At 43.4% G+C, this 21,823-nt stretch overlaps 1 protein-coding gene across 1 annotated transcript in view; it reads left to right on the top strand.

Annotated features, from left to right (window-relative positions):
- The window catches only part of LOC138353389 (uncharacterized), a 236,178-nt gene extending 215,353 nt beyond the window's left edge, over window positions 1-20,825 (top strand). The window contains exons 4-6 of the mRNA XM_069306394.1: window positions 11,161-11,366; window positions 20,274-20,330; window positions 20,750-20,825. Of these exons, the coding sequence (XP_069162495.1) occupies window positions 11,161-11,366; window positions 20,274-20,330; window positions 20,750-20,825 (339 nt within the window). The remainder of the gene's footprint in view (window positions 1-11,160; window positions 11,367-20,273; window positions 20,331-20,749) is intronic.
- Window positions 20,826-21,823: the final 998 nt, after the last annotated feature.

Below are 21,823 nucleotides of genomic sequence, written 5' to 3'. Positions count from 1 at the left end.
GGGGGCGTACGTTGCCGTTGCCAGACGATGCCGGCTCTGTGGCGATTTCGGACCGCAGTGGTGCCCTGACTTATGTCAGTATCCATGGTGCGCCCCTGGAATTCCCTGATGACCTCCTCCGGCGTTACTTCGGGGGTTTTGGTACTGTTGTCAGCGTGCGGGTGAACACGCTCTCCTCGGGGCGGTATGCTGGGAGGCGTACAAACATTCGCACGTTGGGGATGCGCCTGCGGTCGGATATACCTTCTTCTGTCCGGCTTATGGGGTACTACGTCCGGGTGTATTATGCCTGGCAGCCTCGTACCTGTTTCCGGTGTGGCCTGTTGGGGCATCAGGCTGCCGGGTGCTCTGAGGCCCCTGCTGCTCCTGTCAACTTGTTCCGCGACGAGGATTTCCCGCCGCTCCCTCTGGAGGCAGTCTCCGGTGATGTTGATGAGGTGGTGCGCGTCCCGTCTGCTGCTGCATCTTTCCCGGCGGCGCCTGCCGTTCCTCCGGTTGTTGCCGTCCCTCCTCCAGTTCTTGAGGTACCGTCGGTTGGTCTGCCTGATCCTGTTGCTGTTCCAGCTGCTCCCGTGGGCCTTCCTGGAGCTCCCTGTGTGACGTCGCTGTCTTCTCCCTCGTCTTCTGATGCTGTGCCTGGCCCTGTGTCCGTGACTCGGGTCCCGGATGTGCTTGGTGCTGGGGTGACTGCGGAGCCTCCTGCTGTGTGTGGCCCGGTTCCCCCTGTGGTAGAGGCTGCTGCCGTCCTGGCGTCGGTTCCTTCGGCTCGTGGTACCCGTGTTTCTGGGTCACTTACCGGCTCCGACGATACCGGCCGGTGCCCAAACGTTCCCGGCGTTCGTCTTCTTCCTGGGCCGACGTTGGTGACTTCAGTGACTGTGGGGCTTCGGATGTTGACAGTGTGGATACGGATGCGTCGATGTCTCCGCGGTTCGTGGTGGCGGAGGTCCATGTGTCTGCCGGTGCTGGTGCCTGTGTCTCGGACGTGCCTTCGGTTCTTTCTCCGCCGGGGGACTCTCCACAGTGGGGGGTGGTGGCTTCCGCTGCCAGGGATGGTGTGGTCTCTGGTGCTGGGCGTGGCCTGGTGGTGACGTTACGGAAGGATGCGCGCCGTCCGGGTTCCCTGCTGTCGTCTGGTGGTGTGCCCGGGGCCGCGGGTACCCCTGTGGTGCGGGTGCGCGTTGGGGCCCTGGGGGACGTGTTGCCGGCGTCTGTGATGCCACCGGGTCACTGGTCGAAGATTGTCGAGTTACTGCTGTCTGACGGATCGGAGTGCTTTCGTGGGGGGCAAGTTCCCTTCCTGTGGGGGCGAGTGGCGACTTCTCGCCTCATGAGTTCTACCATCTGGGTCCCCAGTTTGCAGGTGTTTGTTGCCCCGGTTCCGGATATTATGGCGTCCCCGGTGGATGGACGAGACCCTTGGCAATGGGTGCTCTGGGAGGCGTTCAATGTAAGATTCCCGCGGGCCAAGTTCCCGGGCAAGTATGTGCTCTGATTTCTTGTGTATTTGCTTTATGACATGCTGTGTGGCCTTCTGGCTCTTTGTGTGCCCTGTTCTATTATGTGCTTCTGCCTCTCCCTTTGTGCGTTGCTTTGCCGTGTGGCATATTAGTTTCTAGTGCTTGGCGTCACTCGTTTCGCGTTTTGGCTTAGCATTTCGCCTTTCCTGGCTTTGCGATTCACCCTTCACGGGTACGCCGGGGCGCATCCGATCCCACGATCGTCATCGCCCCTAACTCAACAACAACAACAACAACAACAAGGTGATGGAGAAGATTGTACGAAAAACGCTAGTGGAACATCTGGAGCGGAAGAACTTTGTATCACAACATCAGTATGGGTTCAGGGATGGAAGATCATGCCTCACAGGATTGACTGAATTCTATGACCAGGCAACAAAAATCAGGCAAGAAAGAGGAATGGGCAGACTGCATATTTTTGGATTGCCAGACAGCCTTTGACACAGTACCATATAAGAGACTGGTGCACAAACTGAAGATGCAGGCAGGAGTGAAAGGGACGGTACTCCACTGGATAAGGGAGTACCTAAGCAACAGAAGACAGAGTCACTGTGAGGAGTGAGGTCTTAGAGTGGCGAGGCATCAGCAGTGGAGTCCCCCCTTTGGACCTATATACTTCCTGATAAATGAAATCGATTTCCCAGAGGGACTAGACTCGTTCCTCTCAATGTTTGCTGATGATGCAAAAATTATGAGGAGAATTAAGACAGGAAGATAGCATGAGGCTACAAGATGACATAAACAAACTGAAGAAATGGTAAAAAAAATGGTTACTAAAGTTCAACTCAAGTAAGTGTAAGGTAATGAAACTAGAGGGAGGAAATAGGAGGCCAGTCACTGGATACCGAATGGGGAATGAAGTCCTTCACGAAACGGATAGAGAGAAAGAGCTAAGAGGTGATATCACACCAAATCTGTCTCCAGTAGCCCACATCAAAAGAATAACATCGACGGCGTATGAGAGGCTGGCTAATATCAGAACAGCCTTCAGAAACCTGTGAAAGGAATCTTTCAGAACCTTGTATGCCACGTATGTAAGGCCAATCCTGGAGTATGCGGACCCAGCATGGAGCCCGTACCTTGTTTAGCACAAGACGAAGCAGGAAAAAGATCAGAGGTATGCCACTAGACTAGTCCCAGAACTAAGAGGCATGAGTTACGAGGAAAGAAAGTCATTAGAAAGAATTTAGTCAGTGTCAGATTAGTTAGTAAATGGAATGCACTAGGAAGTGATGTGGTGGAGGCTGACTCCATGCACAGTTTTAAATGTAGGTATGATAGATCTTGAGAAGCTCAGGAATCTGTACACTAGTAGATTGATGGTTGAGAGGCGGGACCAAAGAGCCAAAGCTCAACCCCCGCAAGCACAACTAGGTGAGTACAACATCGGTAGATACCACGCAGCTTCCTCAGCACAGTTTCAGTCAGCACATTGCTTCCCTAGCACACAGTTTACCAGTACTATGCATCATGGTTAGCACACAGCATTGGTCTGCACACAGCATAGGTAACCCACAGCATTGGTATGGTGCTCACAGACAGCACGGTTTCTCCTCCGGGGCCGAGACAGCATGTTTCTCTCTTGTGTTTAGAGCTGGATGAATACCTACGTTCACTGTTCATCCTCGTCGCCAGCGATGTGTTGTGTTGCTGAAGAAGTCTTGGTGGCAGGGTTGATATAAAGCCATTGATTGGTTACTGACTTTTACTTATAATGTTACATGACTAGCAGCATCCAAGCGTGTTGTTATTGTTGATTTAAAGGCGACGACGATTGTGGGATCGAATGCGCCGTGAAGTACCCAGAAAGGATTAATCACGAAGCCCAGAAAGGTGAAAGGCCAAGCCTAATCGCGAAACGAGTGACAGTAATCACCGGAAACTAATATGCCTTGAGGAAAAGAAACGCAGACAGGCAGATGATGGGGAGCCCCAGGAGTCCCTCAGAGTGACAAGCACTAGCCCCGCCCAAACACCGAGAACACACAGCGAAACCAAAATCTCGGCCCCCAGCTAAAACGCAAAAGTCATCCTGTGCCCAGGCAGAGCAGCAGCCGGCCACCCACCACGACTGAGGGCACACCTGGAGCCCACCAAGACCGGCCAACCCCCGGCGCCTCTCGGCCAAGCCGGCGCCGAACACCGTCACTCCACCGGGAGAACCAGTCATAACACGTCAAAAAAAAAAATATCAACAATCTTGTGACCCAAGGCCATATGTGCGCCAGGCGTCGTACAACTGGACCGTTGAATTGGGATGCCAAACGGCAGTATCAAATCCAAAACGCGAAAACAGAACCTGATCTGGCGAAGGAGGTGTCCAGACGTCCGCTCGTCCGGCTATTCATGGCACAGGCATGAATAGCCGGTAAGTGGTGGCTCTTTTGAGCAATTACCAGTATCAATAGATGATACTGGAGATCTGTGGAGGTGCGACTGCACCCTGCGTGACGGGAGATGTCTCCCGTGGGCGTCCTGCACGCACCCAGTTGTTTACATACTCTCTGGCATATGAAACGCAGCGCATACAAACGGATGGTGTGGTTGCTATGAACATGACACTTTCGTCTTGTGTTACCTGGGATTGGAATAGCTTTGTCTGCAGCAGCTGCAATGGCTTCCTGGTGATTCGTCTAGTGTATGTTTAAATTCTCAAGTGGCGTGTATGTTGCATACCATTTTTCAAGTTCCTCTTGGTGTATATTCCAATTGGCCTTTTTTTAAATTCCACTTAGGTTGTGCAGGTGGTGTAGGAGGTCGTTCAATGTTTAGTGTTGTGACAGTAGCATAGTGGTCACTGGTGATCACCGGGTCCACTTCCCACATCGCCTGATGCTTGAGTGCTGTTGAGATTAATGTAAGATCAAGGGAACCTCCTTGAATGTGAGCGGGTTCCCCAGTGTTGAGAAGTGTACTTTCAGGTACTTCTCGCAGAACTGCAGCTAAATGGCGCCCATCTGCATTGGCTGGCCCAGTCGCACCTAACTCTTAATGATGATCATTAAAATTCCCAGCAATAATTACATTTTCCTGCGTGGCCAAGGCAAGCACTACCTCTGCTTCTTATTTACGTCTAGGGGGATATGAGGAGCTCAATATTAGCCATATTCACTGTTACTGCTAATACCTCTACTCCATCCCCACATGAAACTGAGTCTATTTTCTTGCTGGGTATGGTGTTCCTGACTTGGGTCTTTAGCCCTCTTTGTCTCCCCCTGTTCATATGGTATAACATAGTGCCGATATCCAGCTAATCTGAAGGATTTCGTGGCTGGGAAAAGAGTTTCTTTCAACACGATTATATCTGCTTTCGTGCTGATTGCAGCCTTCTGAAGTGTGTGGTTTTTATTTGCAAGACCTTGTATGTTCCACTGCAGTATTCATAATGGCCAGACGACGGTTTCGGTTGGTGTTGCCTGTTCTAGTAGAACTCCTCTTCGGAATCGAAGTCAATATTCTCCACCTCGCAAGTCGTCTCGCTGCAAATTGGACTGCACTGATTGCTTATGGTCATTCCTTGCACTGTTGGAATCTGTGCATAACTGTGGTCCATCGCTTTGCTGTTGGTATTGCTGCATGTCGGACTGCATTGATTGCTTGGGGCGGTTTCTTGTGCTGTCCGAATCTGTGCATCTCTGCCATCCAGTATTCGTTGTTGATGTTGCTGCATATTGGGCTGCATTGATTGTTCATGCCTGCATCTTGTGTTGTTGGAACCTGTGCATCTCTGCTGTTCAATACGTCTTTGTTGGTGCTGTTGCATATCAGAATGCATTCGCTGTTGTTGTCTGTCTCTTGTGTTGTAAGACTCTGTTGATCTTGGGTGGTCACTGCTTCTTGGAGTTGCTTTTGTAAATGTTGATGTTCTGATGTCTTGACTATCCGACTGTTGTTGGTAGTCTGTATGTCCTTGTCGCGTTGTTTGTCCTCTTGTGCTCCATCTTGTCTCAGACTGAATATTTCTTGTGTAACTGTGGTCTGCTGCACGATCTTGTCCATTATTACACAAGTGATTTCTTTACTCTGTTGATGTGAGGCGTTCTGCGTCATCTGTAGACGCAGATAATGGTCTCTGCCATGATCTTCACGATATTTTTCAGCTGGACCTCGGTAAAACTGTAAATTTGTTGTGCTGTTTCCAAAAGTGATTACTTTTTGCTTTTTTGCTTTTGTTGTATTTCTGCATCATTTTTGTGTATTTTCTGATTTGGAATTGATAGATTCGGGAAATTTTGTTCTCTGAGGGTGGGTATGTGTTGTGGCTGTGCACGAGTGTTCCAGACGTTGGTGTTGGTGTATGTGGTGCTGGTCTGTGTGTTTATCCTGGCCTGAGCTGTCTGCACTTTTTCTTCCGTGCAGAGCAGGTTGTGCTCCAGGCATGATGTTTGCCTCCATAATTTGGACATTTGGCTGTTGTGGCCTGGTTTACCTTGTGCTTGGCTATACAGCCTTTTGTGCGGCATCGTTCCGCATTCAGGATTTGCTTGTGTTCTAGTACTGGATCCAGGGGGAAAGTCGATTGGGTATCCCAAAAGCACGACTCGTGTGCGTCTTTCTGAAGGGTCCAGCTTTTCCAAGCATACAGGTTTCCCTTGCAGGACTCTTACTTTTTCTAAGTAATTTGCAGTCTCTTGGTCTTGTGGTGACATTATTATTTCTCCTTTCAGGTTGACTGCAATGGAAAGTTTGAGCTCTGGTTGTTCCTTTTCCATTGCCGTTACTACTCCATATGCTGTAGGAAAGTGGTCTGTCTGCATTATCTGGAATTTTAAAAGATGTGCAGAGTCTGACGCTGTCTGGTGTCCTCTCTTGTCTCATAATGTTGTCCTGTGGCTGGGTTGTGAACAGCATTGTCTGATACTGGCTGGTGTGTGACTGATGCTATCTTCTCTAGGTCCATTATGTCTGCTGTCTTGCTGGTAGAAGCACGTGGTGAAGCCTCGATAGCAGTTTTCTTCGGTGCCTGCTCACCTCGGTCCACTATCCCTCCTCGTCTGAAAGCTGCCCCCATTGCCTCTTTCTCTTTGACGTCTCCATGTAGTGAGGACCGATTCACTGCCCTACCTAATGCCTGAGGCACTCCTAGGCCTGGAGAAATTCATTCCTCTCCAATGGAGGTCGTAAAATGATTCCTTCAAGTGCAATCAAGGATACCTTTTTTTTGCGATATATACAAGAGTTGTTACATTCTTGTACAGCCACTAGTACGTGTAGCGTTTCGGGCAGGTACCTGGAATACGATCCCCGCCGCGAAGAATCGTTTTTACAACCAAGTACTCATTTTACTGTTGAGTTAAACAGAGGCTACAGTTAAGAATTTGCGCCCAGTAAATCCTCCCTGGCCAGGATACGAACCCATGACAAAGTGCTCGGGGAACGCCAGGCCACTACACCACGGAAACTGGTGACCTAGCACCTAATTGAGCAGTTTGGTCTACCTTTCTCTGTAAGGCTCAGTACACCTTCTATGGTGCCCCCCTTGTGACGATACCCGTGTTACGTATCTCTATAAGATACGTAATTCAATAAATTAATTTGTACTTACATATGCTTTGCGTAATATGATTACATGTATGTACATATAAACATTCTTTAATTGTATGCAAGTTATGTGTTACATATTTCATTGCATATTGGAATAGGCCCAACTTACCAACCATGGGAACGGTTGGTTTTTTCTTTGTTAGCTCACGGCTGATCCCATGGGAAAAGTGGTTTGTAATGATCATAAGCGGGTAACAGTATGTGATTCTGTAACTGTTTGAACATTAGGCGGCAAGTGTCCGTGAGAGAGTTAGTTGCTGGTGGGAGTGCCAACATTTCCCTCTATTGTTTTATTTTAATTGCTGCATGTATTAATAATTACATTACCTCTGTTATGCATGTGTATCTGAGCATTACCTTAGTTAGTTTAAGATTACTCTTGTCACAATATATTGCTCCATGTAAGTTAAATTAATACTCTGTAAGTTTGGCAATTTTTCGCAGGGCAGAAGCAATGATTTTGACTCCCGTCGCGTTTTAAGTCAGTAGCTATCATGGACCAGGAGGGATAACATCTTTGGGAGATAAGCCTGTTAACATTTGTGTTTTGCCATAATATATTATATTATAGGAGAGACAGTACTTTTGATTTTGCTTTATAATTGATCTTGTCCATCTGTAATTTATATAATATTGAGAATATATATTGTTAATATATATTAAAACTTTATATGTATATTTCTTCAGTCCTAAGGGAGAAATACTTTTTATTCTTTACCTGTGCCAATCATGTGGTTACACTGGTGACCCACTCTAAAGAACAGTAGTTTGTAGTTTGCCCTAGACATTTAAGGTCTTGCTGTTGTCAATGTTTCGAGCCGTGACGTACGATTGGTAACAACCCTCAGGGTATCTCCTCGCCCATCAGGGTAGAACTCTAAATGACCTGGTCAGTGATACGATCCTCACAAAAAAACTGTCATGAGCGACGTGTGCGGTACGACAGTTTGGGTCGCCTGCGTACTGGGTTGTGCAGAATATCAGTCAGCTGGACAGCAGTTAATCAACAACGTTGTTTGTCAATCAATTGTAGACGAAATCGGTATTGTTTCCTTCCAAGCAAGATATTCTCTTGGTCTTGGTGTATTGATGTGTTCTTCCTCATAAAACCGCGATGATATGAGCTGATGGGTGCTCTGAATCTTACATTTTCCAGGGAACAAATCCATGTGCGGCCAACTAGCAATGGCGCCGGCAGCGAGTCCCTGAGTGTTGATCATCACACTATACCTGTGTGACAGTAATTTGCCCCATACCGTACCTGTAACTAATGCTATAGGAATGCTTTGTGCTATACTGTACCTATAACTAATGCTATAGCAGTGCTTTGCATCATACCGTACCTATAACTAATGCTATAGCAGTGCTTTGCATCATACCGTACCTATAATTAATGCTATAGCAGTGCCTTGCGCTATACTGTACCTATAACTTATGGTATGACAGTGTTTAGCATCATCCCGTAACTAGTATTCTGTGTTATGGTTCCTGTCTCCGGAGCAAACCTCTTCTGCCAAGTCAAGAGTCTTCTAACCCACTTCTATTCTATTCAACGTCAACATCTTCAACATCTTCAACATCAACAACAACATCTATTCAACATCTTCTATTCTATTCAACGTCAAGAGTCTTCTAACCCACTTCTATATATGTAAGATTGCTCAAGGATTGTTTAGTTAAATTTGCAATGTGGCAGAATACCTTTTTTTGATAAAGGTTAAACAAACGAATTTGGGTGGAAAGCCCAGTCACCAATATCCAACATGATGGTTAGGGAAAAGTCATTACAAGGGAGCGAGTTTGGCACTAACGAAGTCATGCGAGGGCTCCAAATATCCCGGATGTGATAAGGGCAGATAATTGGTTGGTTGCAACAGCTATTAACCAATCGGGAGAGATTTGAGTCACATTGGCACCGGAATGATGCACCGCAGCCCAGCGAGATAGCAATATATCAAAGGAATTCGGACTGGAATGTCATAACATATATCAGCACTAAAAGTTCTGGTAATTTTGCGTGTCTAGAGTCTACAGGTTGAGAGACGACGGTGTACGAACGGAGCCACCTAGTAAATCTCTGTGGAAGAGATTGGTAAGCACACGTAACTAGTCGGAAGAGGAGTGAAAATCAAAAGTTTATTACTGGTCCAGGGCCAACAATTCAAACGTAACGGCTGGGCAGAAAGATTAATTGTAAAGGGGGGGGGGACGGTTTTCTTAGCAGCCATCTGTATCTGTGTGAGGTTTCTGATGCTAATGTTACCAGCAGTGACAACAGTAAAATCAGCAGTGAAGACCAAGTGAAGTTTTGCTGCCTGAGTGGTTCTACAGTCTATAAGAGACAGCACTGGAGTAAAGATTGTGGAACGCCTACTTCTCTGTGGCCAGAATCAATAAGAAGTGAGGCCGTGGAACGTCCGAGCGTATTGCAGCCAATTATTTAGGGAGAGTGAGCAATGTGGTGTGGTAGCTGAAGCTAGTGAGCCTGTGTGAAGGGCCACTGTACACTATTTTCTTTTAGTTGTATACATAGTTGTTACATTCTTGTACCGCCACTAGTACGCTTAGCGTTTCGGGCAAGTCCTAGGAATACCAACCCCATGAAGAATCGTTTTTACAACCAAGTACACATTTAACTGTTGAGTTAAACAGAGGCTACAGTTAAGGATTTGCGGCCAGTAAATCCTCCCCGGCCAGGATACGATCCCACGACAAAGCGTTCGCGGAACGCCAGGTGAGTGTCTTACCACTACACCACGGAGACTATAAAGGCGAGAATTAATGACTCTGATGTCTGGTCGCCTGTAGGGTAGGCTTAAGTGTTTAGCCCCAAGTGTGTGGAGTAGTATAACACCCGGAATTAGTGTGAGAATGGAAGAGTGGAACTCAGTTGTTGCGGGACATGACCTGGATTAAAGAATTAGTTGCAACTTTTGGAGGGGGGGGGGGATGGTTGTAATTCCCGAGTGTACAGAGTTTATTTTATCATTAAATTTCATATTTTTTATACTAGCATGTTTCCGTTCTCCATGTTCTATCTGATTACTTGCCCAGCAATCTGAGTTGAACAAATAACATAACACATACACACCAACTGTGGAAAACAATTTCTTACAATGATGTGAAACAACCTTTTGAGAGTGAGATACTTGACACTGTCGAGTGCGGAGAGACGCCTGGTTGTGTCTCCATGTCCTGAGTGACGTCCATTCCTAGTGACCATAACTACGTAAGATAAGGCCAGGGTATTCATTTAACTGGTAAGATTTGAGCAGGAGAATGTAGCCTAGCACCACAGGCATTTGGCAGCTTAAGGAGACTCCCCAAAGTCTCCTTAAGCGAGACCCAAAGAGACGACCTTACTTGTTTGTGAGGTATTTGTGTGGAGTGCTGAGCAGAAGCCCTTGTTCCTGGACGGCAGAGATTTCAGGCACGCAGACCGGACAAGGAAGAGGTCGTCCCCGACACTTTTATTTTTTTTTATCCTACTCTATATAAGTAAGACGCGTCATAAGTGGCTCCTCTATTAATGTAACTGGGGTATCTTTTGTAGCCTTGGTGGTTTAAATGGGGGAAGGTGCGACCCATCTGACTGTGTTTGGTATCCCTTTATAACTGTAACAATTATTATTGCAGTGTTTAGCATCATACTGTACAGGTAACTAATGTTATGACAGTACTTAACATACCACTTCCGTTATAACTATAACATTGACAGTGTTTAGTATCTCCCTATACCTGTAACTATAATTTATGACAATGTTCAGCATCATACTGTATTAGTACCTGTAACCTGAGCTCTTAAATCTGAAAATGTTGGATTTTGTGCTGTCGTCCTTGAGATGATTTCGGGGCTTAGCATCCCCGCGGCCCGGTCCTCGGCCAGGCCTCCTTTTTGTTACACACCCCCAGGAAGCAGCTGTCTAACTCCCAGGTACCTATTTACTGCTAGGTAACAGGGGCATCAGGGTGAAAGAAACATTTTGCCCATTTGTCTCCACCTCCACCGAATCGAACCCTGAACCTCAGGACTACGAATCTGAAGCGCTGTTCACTCAGCTGTTAGGAGCCCGTAACTAATACTTTTGTTCTACAGACAGGTGGATTCTTCGTGGAGGTTGGCGCAGTGGACGGAGAGTTCCTTAGCAACACTTTGTTTTTCGAGAGAAACCGCAACTGGACGGGGCTTCTCATAGAGGCTTTTCCGCAGACCTACCAGGAACTTCTACAGAAACACAGGAAGGCTTACACTGTAAACACGGCCCTGGCTATTGGCAACGTTTCCGCCGAAATTCACTTTGTGTGAGTAGCTTAAATGTGTTCTAATTAATTAATTGTCTTATTATATAAAAATATCAAAGAAGTCTATCAACAAACTCCTATACGATTTCTCTCTGGCTTTTTGTTAATGGTAAATTTAAAATATTTACTAATTTAAGGCAGGGATTCCAGAAGTTTTTGTGTAATAGATTTGTGAATAAATACACAGAATTACACTTAGCTGTGTGTTAACAGAAATAGTATTTTTTCTACTCTGTTAGAGAAAGGGAAACGTTGCTTCTCTACTTTTTTACAATAATTAAAAATTAAACTATTGGTACGAATTATTATTTACTTGGGGATTTTATTAGCAAATTATTTTTCATGACTGTCACTCTCTTTGAAAATTAGAATATTTTTTTTTAAATCCTACATATACTTTGTCTTTCAAAATCAAATAAAATCACATTCTATTTCGGGATTTAATTATTAACTTGGTCACTCTGCAATAAATATTTTAATGAAATATGTGCAATATTCCGGAATAATATACACCAGCAAACTGTAAAGTGTGAAGGATTTTCTCTTATCATTATTTTAAATATTTCACAATGATGTCTGAATTATTTTTTAACATTTTACAATAAATATTTACATCAATTTGCTGTACAGAGTTTATCGCTATCATTCCATAATAACTTTCTTCATTTTATTTCATTAGCTTTATTGTGTTCATCAAGTAGAAGGTGATACAATTTTCCAATATGAGTCACACTGCAGTCATCAACCAGCCATCAACAGTCACATAATAACATAAGAACTATAAGACCTGACCAGGGTTAGAAGTTGCATTACCAGGGCTCTCCCCCTGGTGTAGACGGCACCATAACCACTCCACCAGCCACTGCTTATTCAATCGCTGGTGAACTCTGGTTGTGTCACAGAGTTCTTAAGTGATATATATATATATATATATATATATATATATATATATATATATATATATATATATATATATATATATATATATATATATATATATATATATATATATATATATATATATATATATATATATATATATATATATATTTTCTGGTTTAGGGCTTCTATCCCTCTAACTATTTTCTTAGCATCAGGGCTTAATTGAAATAGGAGTTCTCCAAAACTCATTTTCATACTTTTAAGGTGAAGAAAAGAAGTGATTTACTATAGAGTGTATTACACTTATTTGTATAATTTGCACGACGTTTCGAACCTCCATGGTTCATTCTCAAGTGAACAGATCTTACAATACTAGTTGATTTTATACCCGCATTAGGTCAGGTGATAATACAATGAAGGTGAAAACATGGGGGGATACATAAGGGATAAACATAGGGGCTGCAGAAGGCTTATTGGCCCATACGAGGCATCTCCTATCTAAACACAAAGATTAATCCAGTGTAATTGGCCTGTTATGTTGGACATTGTCTTCTGTGTTGGCATCGATATGTTCTTGTCTTGTCCTTACTCTCATGGTGGGTAGAGTAAATAGTTCCGTGATTTGGGTGTTCATGGTAGGTCGCTCTATTCTTATGTGAATTGCCTCAAGAATTTGTAATCTTCTTGAATCTTGGGTTTTGTCTATTATGCAAGTATTCTTGTTCAACATTTCTCTTGTTAGAGTAATGTCATGGGCTTGTCTCATGTGATTCCTAGGGGCACCAGATTGAAGATGGCATGTCAAACGCCTCGTCAGCTTGGTCGACGTCATACCTATGTACTTACATTGAAGGTTACATCCTTCGTGGGGGCAAGTGTACATGTATACAACGCTTGACTGCTGTAGAGGGTTCTCCGTCGGCTTCGGGCTGTTTTTGATAAGGAGTTCGGAAGTCTTCTTGGTTTTGTAGAATATTATCAGGTTTATGTTTTGGTTAGGAGTAGTGCTTTTTACTCCTTTACGGATTATTTCTTTCATCATTCTTTCCTCTTTTATATGTTCACTGTGCATGGTTGATTTGTAATATAATTTTATTGGGGGTGTTGAATCCCTATTTACCAACGTCCCAGTCGACACAACCATAGGAATGATACTGGACAGAGTATACAGAGACGAGAGCACCCCCAAATTAGACATACCTGAGCCACACTTGAAAAGTCTTCTCGAAGCATGTACAAAGGAAGCCCCTTTCATCAGTCCACAAGGAGACATGTATTTACAAATAGACGGAGTATCAATGGGCTCCCCCTTAGGAGTTTTATTTGCTAATTTTTATATGGGAACCATCGAAGATAGGGTCTTCAGTAGCAGACAAAAACCAACTGTATACTGCCGTTATGTAGATGACATATTCGTAATAGTAAAAGACACCAGATGAACTAATTGACCTAAAAAGACACCTAGAGAGAGAGTCAGTACTCCGATTTACACATGAAAATAGTGAAAATAACAGTCTGCCATTCTTGGATGTACTAATAACAAAAACAGGAACCTCTTTAAGCACCAACGTATATACCAAGCCCACCAACATAGGATTATGCCTGAACGGTAGAAGTGAGTGCCCCCAAAGATACAAAGCCAGTGTTCTCAATGCTTATATTCGTCGAGCGCTTACCCACTGCTCTGAATGGAGCAACGTGAGTAGAGAGTTTGAAAGAGTAACTCAGGTATTGGTGAACAACGGATATAGCAACGCGGAAATAAACGCTGCTATAAGAAGGCACTTGGACCGTTGGTATAATTCAGAACCTAGAACAGAAACCACAACACCCCCAATAAAATTATATTACAAATCAACCATGCACAGTGAACATATAAAAGAGGAAAGAATGATGAAAGAAATAATCCGTAAAGGAGTAAAAAGCACTACTCCTAACCAAAACATAAACCTGATAATATTCTACAAAACCAAGAAGACTTCCGAACTCCTTATCAAAAACAGCCCGAAGCCGACGGAGAACCCTCTACAGCAGTCAAGCGTTGTATACATGTACACTTGCCCCCACGAAGGATGTAACCTTCAATGTAAGTACATAGGTATGACGTCGACCAAGCTGACGAGGCGTTTGACATGCCATCTTCAATCTGGTGCCCCTAGGAATCACATGAGACAAGCCCATGACATTACTCTAACAAGAGAAATGTTGAACAAGAATACTTGCATAATAGACAAAACCCAAGATTCAAGAAGATTACAAATTCTTGAGGCAATTCACATAAGAATAGAGCGACCTACCATGAACACCCAAATCACGGAACTATTTACTCTACCCACCATGAGAGTAAGGACAAGACAAGAACATATCGATGCCAACACAGAAGACAATGTCCAACATAACAGGCCAATTACACTGGATTAATCTTTGTGTTTAGATAGGAGATGCCTCGTATGGGCCAATAAGCCTTCTGCAGCCCCTATGTTTATCCCTTATGTATCCCCCCATGTTTTCACCTTCATTGTATTATCACCTGACCTAATGCGGGTATAAAATCAACTAGTATTGTAAGATCTGTTCACTTGAGAATGAACCATGGAGGTTCGAAACGTCGTGCAAATTATACAAATAAGTGTAATACACTCTATAGTAAATCACTTCTTTTCTTCACCTTAAAAGTATGAAAATGAGTTTTGGAGAACTCCTATTTCAATTAAGCCCTGATGCTAAGAAAATAGTTAGAGGGATAGAAGCCCTAAACCAGAAAATAATAAATACAGAATATGCGGTCATATTCAATGAAACATGTTTGAAAGAAAACCTGCTGCCAGTATACACCAATATATATATATATATATATATATATATATATATATATATATATATATATATATATATATATATATATATATATATATATATGCACAACCAGGTGGCGCTGCCACCCACAGGGAAGCAGCCAAATCCCGTAAGTATAGAGAACTGGATCACCACTACAATTTTGTCCCCATTGCTTCTGAGACACTCGGCGCCTGGGGTTAAAGTGCTACCAGTTTTTTGAAGGAACTGGGTTCTAGGCTCATTGAAACAACAAGGGACCCAAAAGCTGCAAGCTTTCTTTTCCAGCGCCTCAGTGTGGCGATACAGAGGGGAAATGCGCACTGCATCCTGTTCCTGCCCGCCATCTGAGGAGCTGGAGGAACTCGACAACCTATGACAACCATCTTTGTAACCCATATGTAACTCCTTTTTTGTAACAAAGTTCAAATAAAGTAAATGTATATGTGTACATACAAAAGAATGGGGGTGGTAGGAGAAGATAATATTAGTGTTCAGTGAGAAACCACAAGGTCTCCTCTGAATACTTTTTATTTTCTTCTCCGAGGCTATGGGTCCCCACATTGGCACCAGAGCTGGTACCCTCACAAACTTTTATATATATATATATATATATATATATATATATATATATATATATATATATATATATATATATATATATATATATATATATATTATTAAATATGACCGAAAAAGTAAGATTAATAATTCTAACACGAATTTTCTCGATCTTTCGTACGTTTCTTTCACTGTTGGTGGTAATTCAAAAATCAATTCAAAATTCATTTTTATTTCTAGTCTGACGCGACACTTGAGCGCGTTTCGTAAAACTTATTACATTTTCAAAGACTTTAGCTTACACATACACAACTGAATAGAACTTACACATCTTCGATTTGTTTATATCTACATTTGAGTGAGGTGGATGGGGTGAGGTGGTATTAATAGGGTATTAAATTCCTAAATACAAGACAGAACACGAAACAATGGGTATTGAATGGAAGTGATTTGTAGAAAGCCTATTGGTCCATATTTCTTGATGCTTCTATATTGGAGCGGAGTCTTGAGGTGGGTAGAATATAGTTGTGCATTAATTGGCTGTTGATTGCTGGTGTTGACTTCTTGATGTGTAAAGCCTCGCAGACGTCAAGCCGCCTGCTATCGATGTATCTATCGATGATTTCTGTGTTGTTTACTAGGATTTCTCTGGCGATGGTTTGGTTGTGGGAAGAGATTATATGTTCCTTAATGGAGCCCTGTTGCTTATGCATCGTTAAACACCTAGAAAGAGATGTTGTTGTCTTGCCTATATACTGTTTTTTTGGAGCTTACAGTCCCCAAGAGGGCATTTGAAGGCATAGACGGCGTTGGTCTCTTTTAAAGCGTTCTGCTTTGTGTCTGGAGAGTTTCTCATGAGTAGGCAGGCCGTTTTTCTGGTTTTATAGTAAATCGTCAGTTGTATCCTCTGATTTTTGTCTGTAGGGATAACGTTTCTATTAACAATATCTTTCAGGACCCTTTCCTCCATTTTATGAGCTGTGGAAAAGAAGTTCCTGTAAAATAGTCTAATAGGGGGTATAGGTGTTGTGTTGGTTGTCTCTTCAGAGGTTGCATGGCGTTTCACTTTCCTTCTTATGATGTCTTCGACGAAACCATTGGAGAAGCCGTTGTTGACTAGGACCTGCCTTACCCTACAGAGTTCTTCGTCGACTTGCTTCCATTCTGAGCTGTGGCTGAGAGCACGGTCGATATAAGCGTTAACAACACTCCTCTTGTACCTGTCTGGGCAGTCGCTGTTGGCATTTAGGCACATTCCTATGTTCGTTTCCTTAGTGTAGACTGCAGTGTGGAAACCTCCGCTCTTTTCCATGACTGTTACATCTAGAAAGGGCAGCTTCCCATCCTTTTCCATCTCGTAAGTGAAACGCAGCACGGAACTCTGCTCAAATGCCTCCTTCAGCTCCTGCAGATGTCTGACATCAGGTACCTGTGTAAAAATGTCGTCAACATATCTGCAGTATATGGCCGGTTTCAAGTTCATTTCGACTAAGACTTTTTGCTTGATGGTACCCATGTAGAAGTTTGCAACAGGACACCTAGGGGGGAACCCATGGCGACCCCATCTACTTGCTTATACATGTGCCCATCCGGGCTCAAGAAGGGTGCCTCTTTAGTACAAGCTTGGAGTAGTTTCCTCATAATGTTCTCTGGTATGTCAAGAGGAGTGCAGGCCGGATAAGGATACACTCTGTCGGCTATCATCCCGATTGTCTCGTCCACAGGTACGTTGGTAAACAGCGATTCTACGTCCAACGAGGCTCTTATCCCTGTGGCCCGTGTGCCCCGCAGTAAGTCAACAAATTCCTTTGGAGACTTCAGGCTGAAGGCGCAAGGGACATAAGGAGTCAGCAGGCCGTTGAGTCGCTTCGCTAGTCTGTACGTGGGTGTGGGTATCTGGCTAATGATTGGCCGAAGTGGATTTCCAGGCTTGTGTATCTTGACATTTCCATACGCATATCCAGGTTTATATTCCCCAATAATCTTTGGCAGGTGGAGTCCGGATTTCTTGGCATTCACAGGTTCGATCAGTTTGTTGACCTTTGCTTTCAATTCGGCTGTAGTGTCCTTCGTTACCCTTTGGAATTTAGTTTGGTCAGAGAGTATGAGGTTCATTTTCGCCAGATATTCGTCTTTTTTAAGAATGACGTATATTGGCGACTTGTCACCTCTCCTGACAACTATCTCCTTGTTCTCACGAAGGCTCTTAGCTGCCGCTTTGACCTCGGGGGACAGTATAGTGCTTCTGTAGTTGCCTCGATTCTTTCCTCCTTCCGCAATAAGTTCTGCTTGTAAGGTATCTTTGGTAGTGACCTTCTTTTGTGTCTCGAGGTCGAATATGTCGTCCAACAGAATTTCCAACTCCACTTTCCGGGCCATCTCACTTGGTCTGGACATAACGTGACAGTTTATACAAAGATTTAGGAGAGTGACTTGGTCCTCAGTGAGGTTAATTCCTGCAAGGTTCAGGAAGCCATCTCTCGGTCGTGGAATTGCCATAGGTCCTCCATATAACGTTGTTAGGTTCATGATAATCCTTGTTTTAGTGCTGAGGTGATGTCGGTCTGTGAGGATGTTGTTTAGGAATTTAATACCCTATTAATACCACCTCACCCCATCCACCTCACTCAAATGTAGATATAAACAAATCGAAGATGTGTAAGTTCTATTCAGTTGTGTATGTGTAAGCTAAAGTCTTTGAAAATGTAATAAGTTTTACGAAACGAGCTCAAGTGTCGCGTCAGACTAGAAATAAAAATGAATTTTGGAGAATTGATTTTTGAATTACCACTAACAGTGAAAAGAAATGTACGAAAGATCGAGAAAATTCGTGTTAGAATTATTAATCTTACTTTTTCGGTCATATTTAATAATATATGTCTACAGGAAAGACTGCTACCAAAATATACTAATATTAAAACGCACGACCCAGCAGCAAGGAATCAAGCCTTCACGATAAAATATCGCCAAGATCTGATTCGTGATCAGATATACAAGGCAGAAAATGAAATCAAAGACAACAAAGCGCAACTACTTCATGCTACAAACGAATGGAGAAATAGCAACATCGACAAAAGTCTCCGTACCCGCATTGAACAACACCTCGACATCCTCACAGACCGACATCTTCTCAGCACTGAAACAAGGATTATCAAGAAATTATCAAGACACTTAAAATATCCCGCTATTATTTCCCATCACCATAAGTATACATATATATAATATATTGTTACGGTGCCCTCTCCTATTTCTTTCGGTTGCCTGCTGTAAGAGTCATATCAGCTCTCCCTACTGATTCTCTGAGGTTCAGGGAGTCTATTGATATATGTGGCGACCAGACCGGCTGCCAGTTAAGGGAGAAAGTTACATTGTAAGTTGTAAGTAAGAGGAAATTGGCGCCCTGATATAAAATGAAAGAGTATCCCCTAATGCAGATATGACCTTTTGGAAGGGACACTAGCCGATCGCGGATTGGCCGACTTAGGTCGCGGGCGACCAATCAGGGCCCGCCGTGTCGTCACCGAGTGCCCCGGGCAGCGCCAACCTCAGAGTTGACCTGACCTTGGAAGCGAGAGGACGCAACCTCGGGTTAACCTAACTTTTTCGGCTACCTAACCTAACCTAACCTATAAAGATAGGTTAGGGTAGGTTAGGTAGGGTTGGTTAGGTTCGGTCATATGTCTACGTTAATTTTAGCTCTAATAAAAAAAAAAAAATAACCTCATACATAATGAAATGGGGAGCTTTATCATTTCATAAGAAAAAAATTAGAGAAAATATATTAATTCAGGAAAACTTGGCTTATTAGGCAAATCGGGCCTAATGTCAGTGTCAACAACAGGGACGTCACAAAACTCACATCATCGCTGTGATTGGCTCAAAAGCGTCAGGGCTGAACGATTACGGATGGTTCGTGCTGGGTATTGAGAGCTGTACAGTTTGTAATGCTAGGTGTTGAGAGCTAAAGATTAACGAAATACAGAGTGAGGAGAAGAATAATGAATAGAAGAGAAGAGATCATGTGTGTTTCGTGGTCGTCTGAGAGTGTGTAAGAGAAAGTCAATGTGCTGTTCGCGATAAAAGAGTAGTCTGTCAAGTTGTTTGTCTAATAAAGTTTTCCAGTAGACATTGAGGGCAGGAATGTTGGTACTATCATGAAGACTTTCGCTGGTATTGAAATCGTCCCATCGAGTGTTGAGTATCCATCTAAGTGTTCTATTCCGTATTCCCTGAAGTTTTTGTTTATTAGTGGGTGCGGCTAAGGAAAGAGCTATTGGAGCATATTTTAGAAGAGGTCTAATCAGTGTTTGGTTGGGGTGCATTTTAGTATCAGGGGTTTGCAAATCTAAGCCTGAACACTTTGTTCATGGCCTGGAGAGCTATTACATGTTTCTGTGCAATGTGTGTGTGAAAGAGTAATTGTCGATCAAGTGTGAGGCCAAGAACTGTGGTGGATAGAGATACAGAGATGTTAGTGGGATTAGGAGATATTAGGAGAGATGTTAGTGGGATTATTTGAATATAGTTGAACAGGAAGAGGGCGTGCAGTTCTTTTACAGAAAAAGTTGGTGATTTTAAATTTGTTGGAGTTAGTTTTTATATGCCAGTCATACTCTCATTCTTTTACAGTGTCGAGTTTTTTTGTGCTCTTCGTGATAGTGTGTCTAAGGAGTTGCTGATGACAAGGTGAGAGACATCATCGGCATAGCAAATGGTTAATAAGGTGCGATGAATAGGATCAGGAATGTCGTCTATGTATAGGATGTAAAGTGTCGGGGCAAGCAAAGAGCCTTGAGGAACACCGGCAAGTAAGTTGAAGTAGTCAGTGTGTTGTCGGAGGAACTTAATCCTCATTGTCCTATTGTCTAAGTACTTAGAAAGAAATTTAGTGGTGATAAGGGAAACATTAAAGTTGTTGCATAGTTTGAACTTGAGCCCGTCATGCCAAACAATGTCAAAGGCCTTCTTAACGTCCTTAGTGATGAGTGCAGTCTTGAGTCTTTGGTGATGGCTGATGCTAATGTCAAGATATTTAAGGCGCCGTGTGCGGACCGGTGAGGCCGGAATCCAAATTGTTTGTTAATGAGTAAGTCATTGTCTTCTAGGTGCGTTCTGAGTCTCATGTTGACCAGCCTTTCAAAGACTTTGCCAAGTGTCTCTAGAAGGCTGATGGGTCTGTAGTTTTTAGGGTCAAAGTGAGGTTAACCAGGTTCTGGGATGAAAACAGCAGTCGCAGATCTGAAAGTGATAGGAAAATATTCAGAGGCAAGAGAGGTGTTAAATAAGTTAGTGATAGCAATAATGATAGAGACAGGGAGTTGTCGAAGTAGGGTATGGCCAATGCCAGACGCACCAGGGGCTCTACGACGAGTGCCCATGAGAGCTGTCTTGACATCAGGTGGAGTCAGTGGAGTCTGTAGTTCAGTGTGTGAGTTAAGGTTGTCAAGGTGAATGAGGTCGCCGGATGAGGTTTCGTGTCAGTTTTGGTGTACCCAGTCTTCAACTACTTCAATGTTTGGAAGGACAGTTGGTTCTGGAGGATGTGGATGAAAGATGCGTTCCCAATGATGCATAAAAATTTTAAGTACCTCATGAGGGTTCAGTGATTTTGTTGTTGTTCTGTAGAAGGTATTTAAATGGTGTGTGAGTTGATCCTTGTATATTTATTTATTTATTTATTTATTTATATACAAGAAGGTACATTGGGGGTTAATGGAGAATATAGAAATTAAGTTGAATTGACATTCTTGTAAAGTAAAGCGACATACTTCCACATGTCCCCATTTGCCCTATAGTATGACAATTGAGCAGTGCTGGGGATGAGAATGGGATTGTTGGAGACTGTGAGAATTAAGGGAATATGAGCAGAGCCCGTAATGGGTCCTGGAGAAACATAGTATTGGAGGTTGTTGTCGTGTCTTTAGGTGAATATAAGATCAGGTCTGCCAGAACCTGCATGTGTGAAAGAAGTGGGGAAGTCAGGGCCAAGGAAGAACAGATGTTTTTTAATATTTTTTGTATAGTTGATGAAGCTGTGGTCCATGTTGATTTGTGGTATTGTGGTGGAATGTTGTGCATTGTGGTCTGCAAGCAGGAAAACAGGCAAGTGAGTGTGACTGAAAAGAGTGTTGATGTCTTGTATGGGGACGCCGGTGTTAGGACGGATGTAGATCGTGCAG

This window comes from Procambarus clarkii, chromosome 57, assembly GCF_040958095.1.
Source record: "Procambarus clarkii isolate CNS0578487 chromosome 57, FALCON_Pclarkii_2.0, whole genome shotgun sequence".
Classification (NCBI taxonomy): Eukaryota; Metazoa; Arthropoda; class Malacostraca; order Decapoda; family Cambaridae; genus Procambarus; species Procambarus clarkii.
This window is presented reverse-complemented; position numbering and strand designations above follow the sequence as displayed.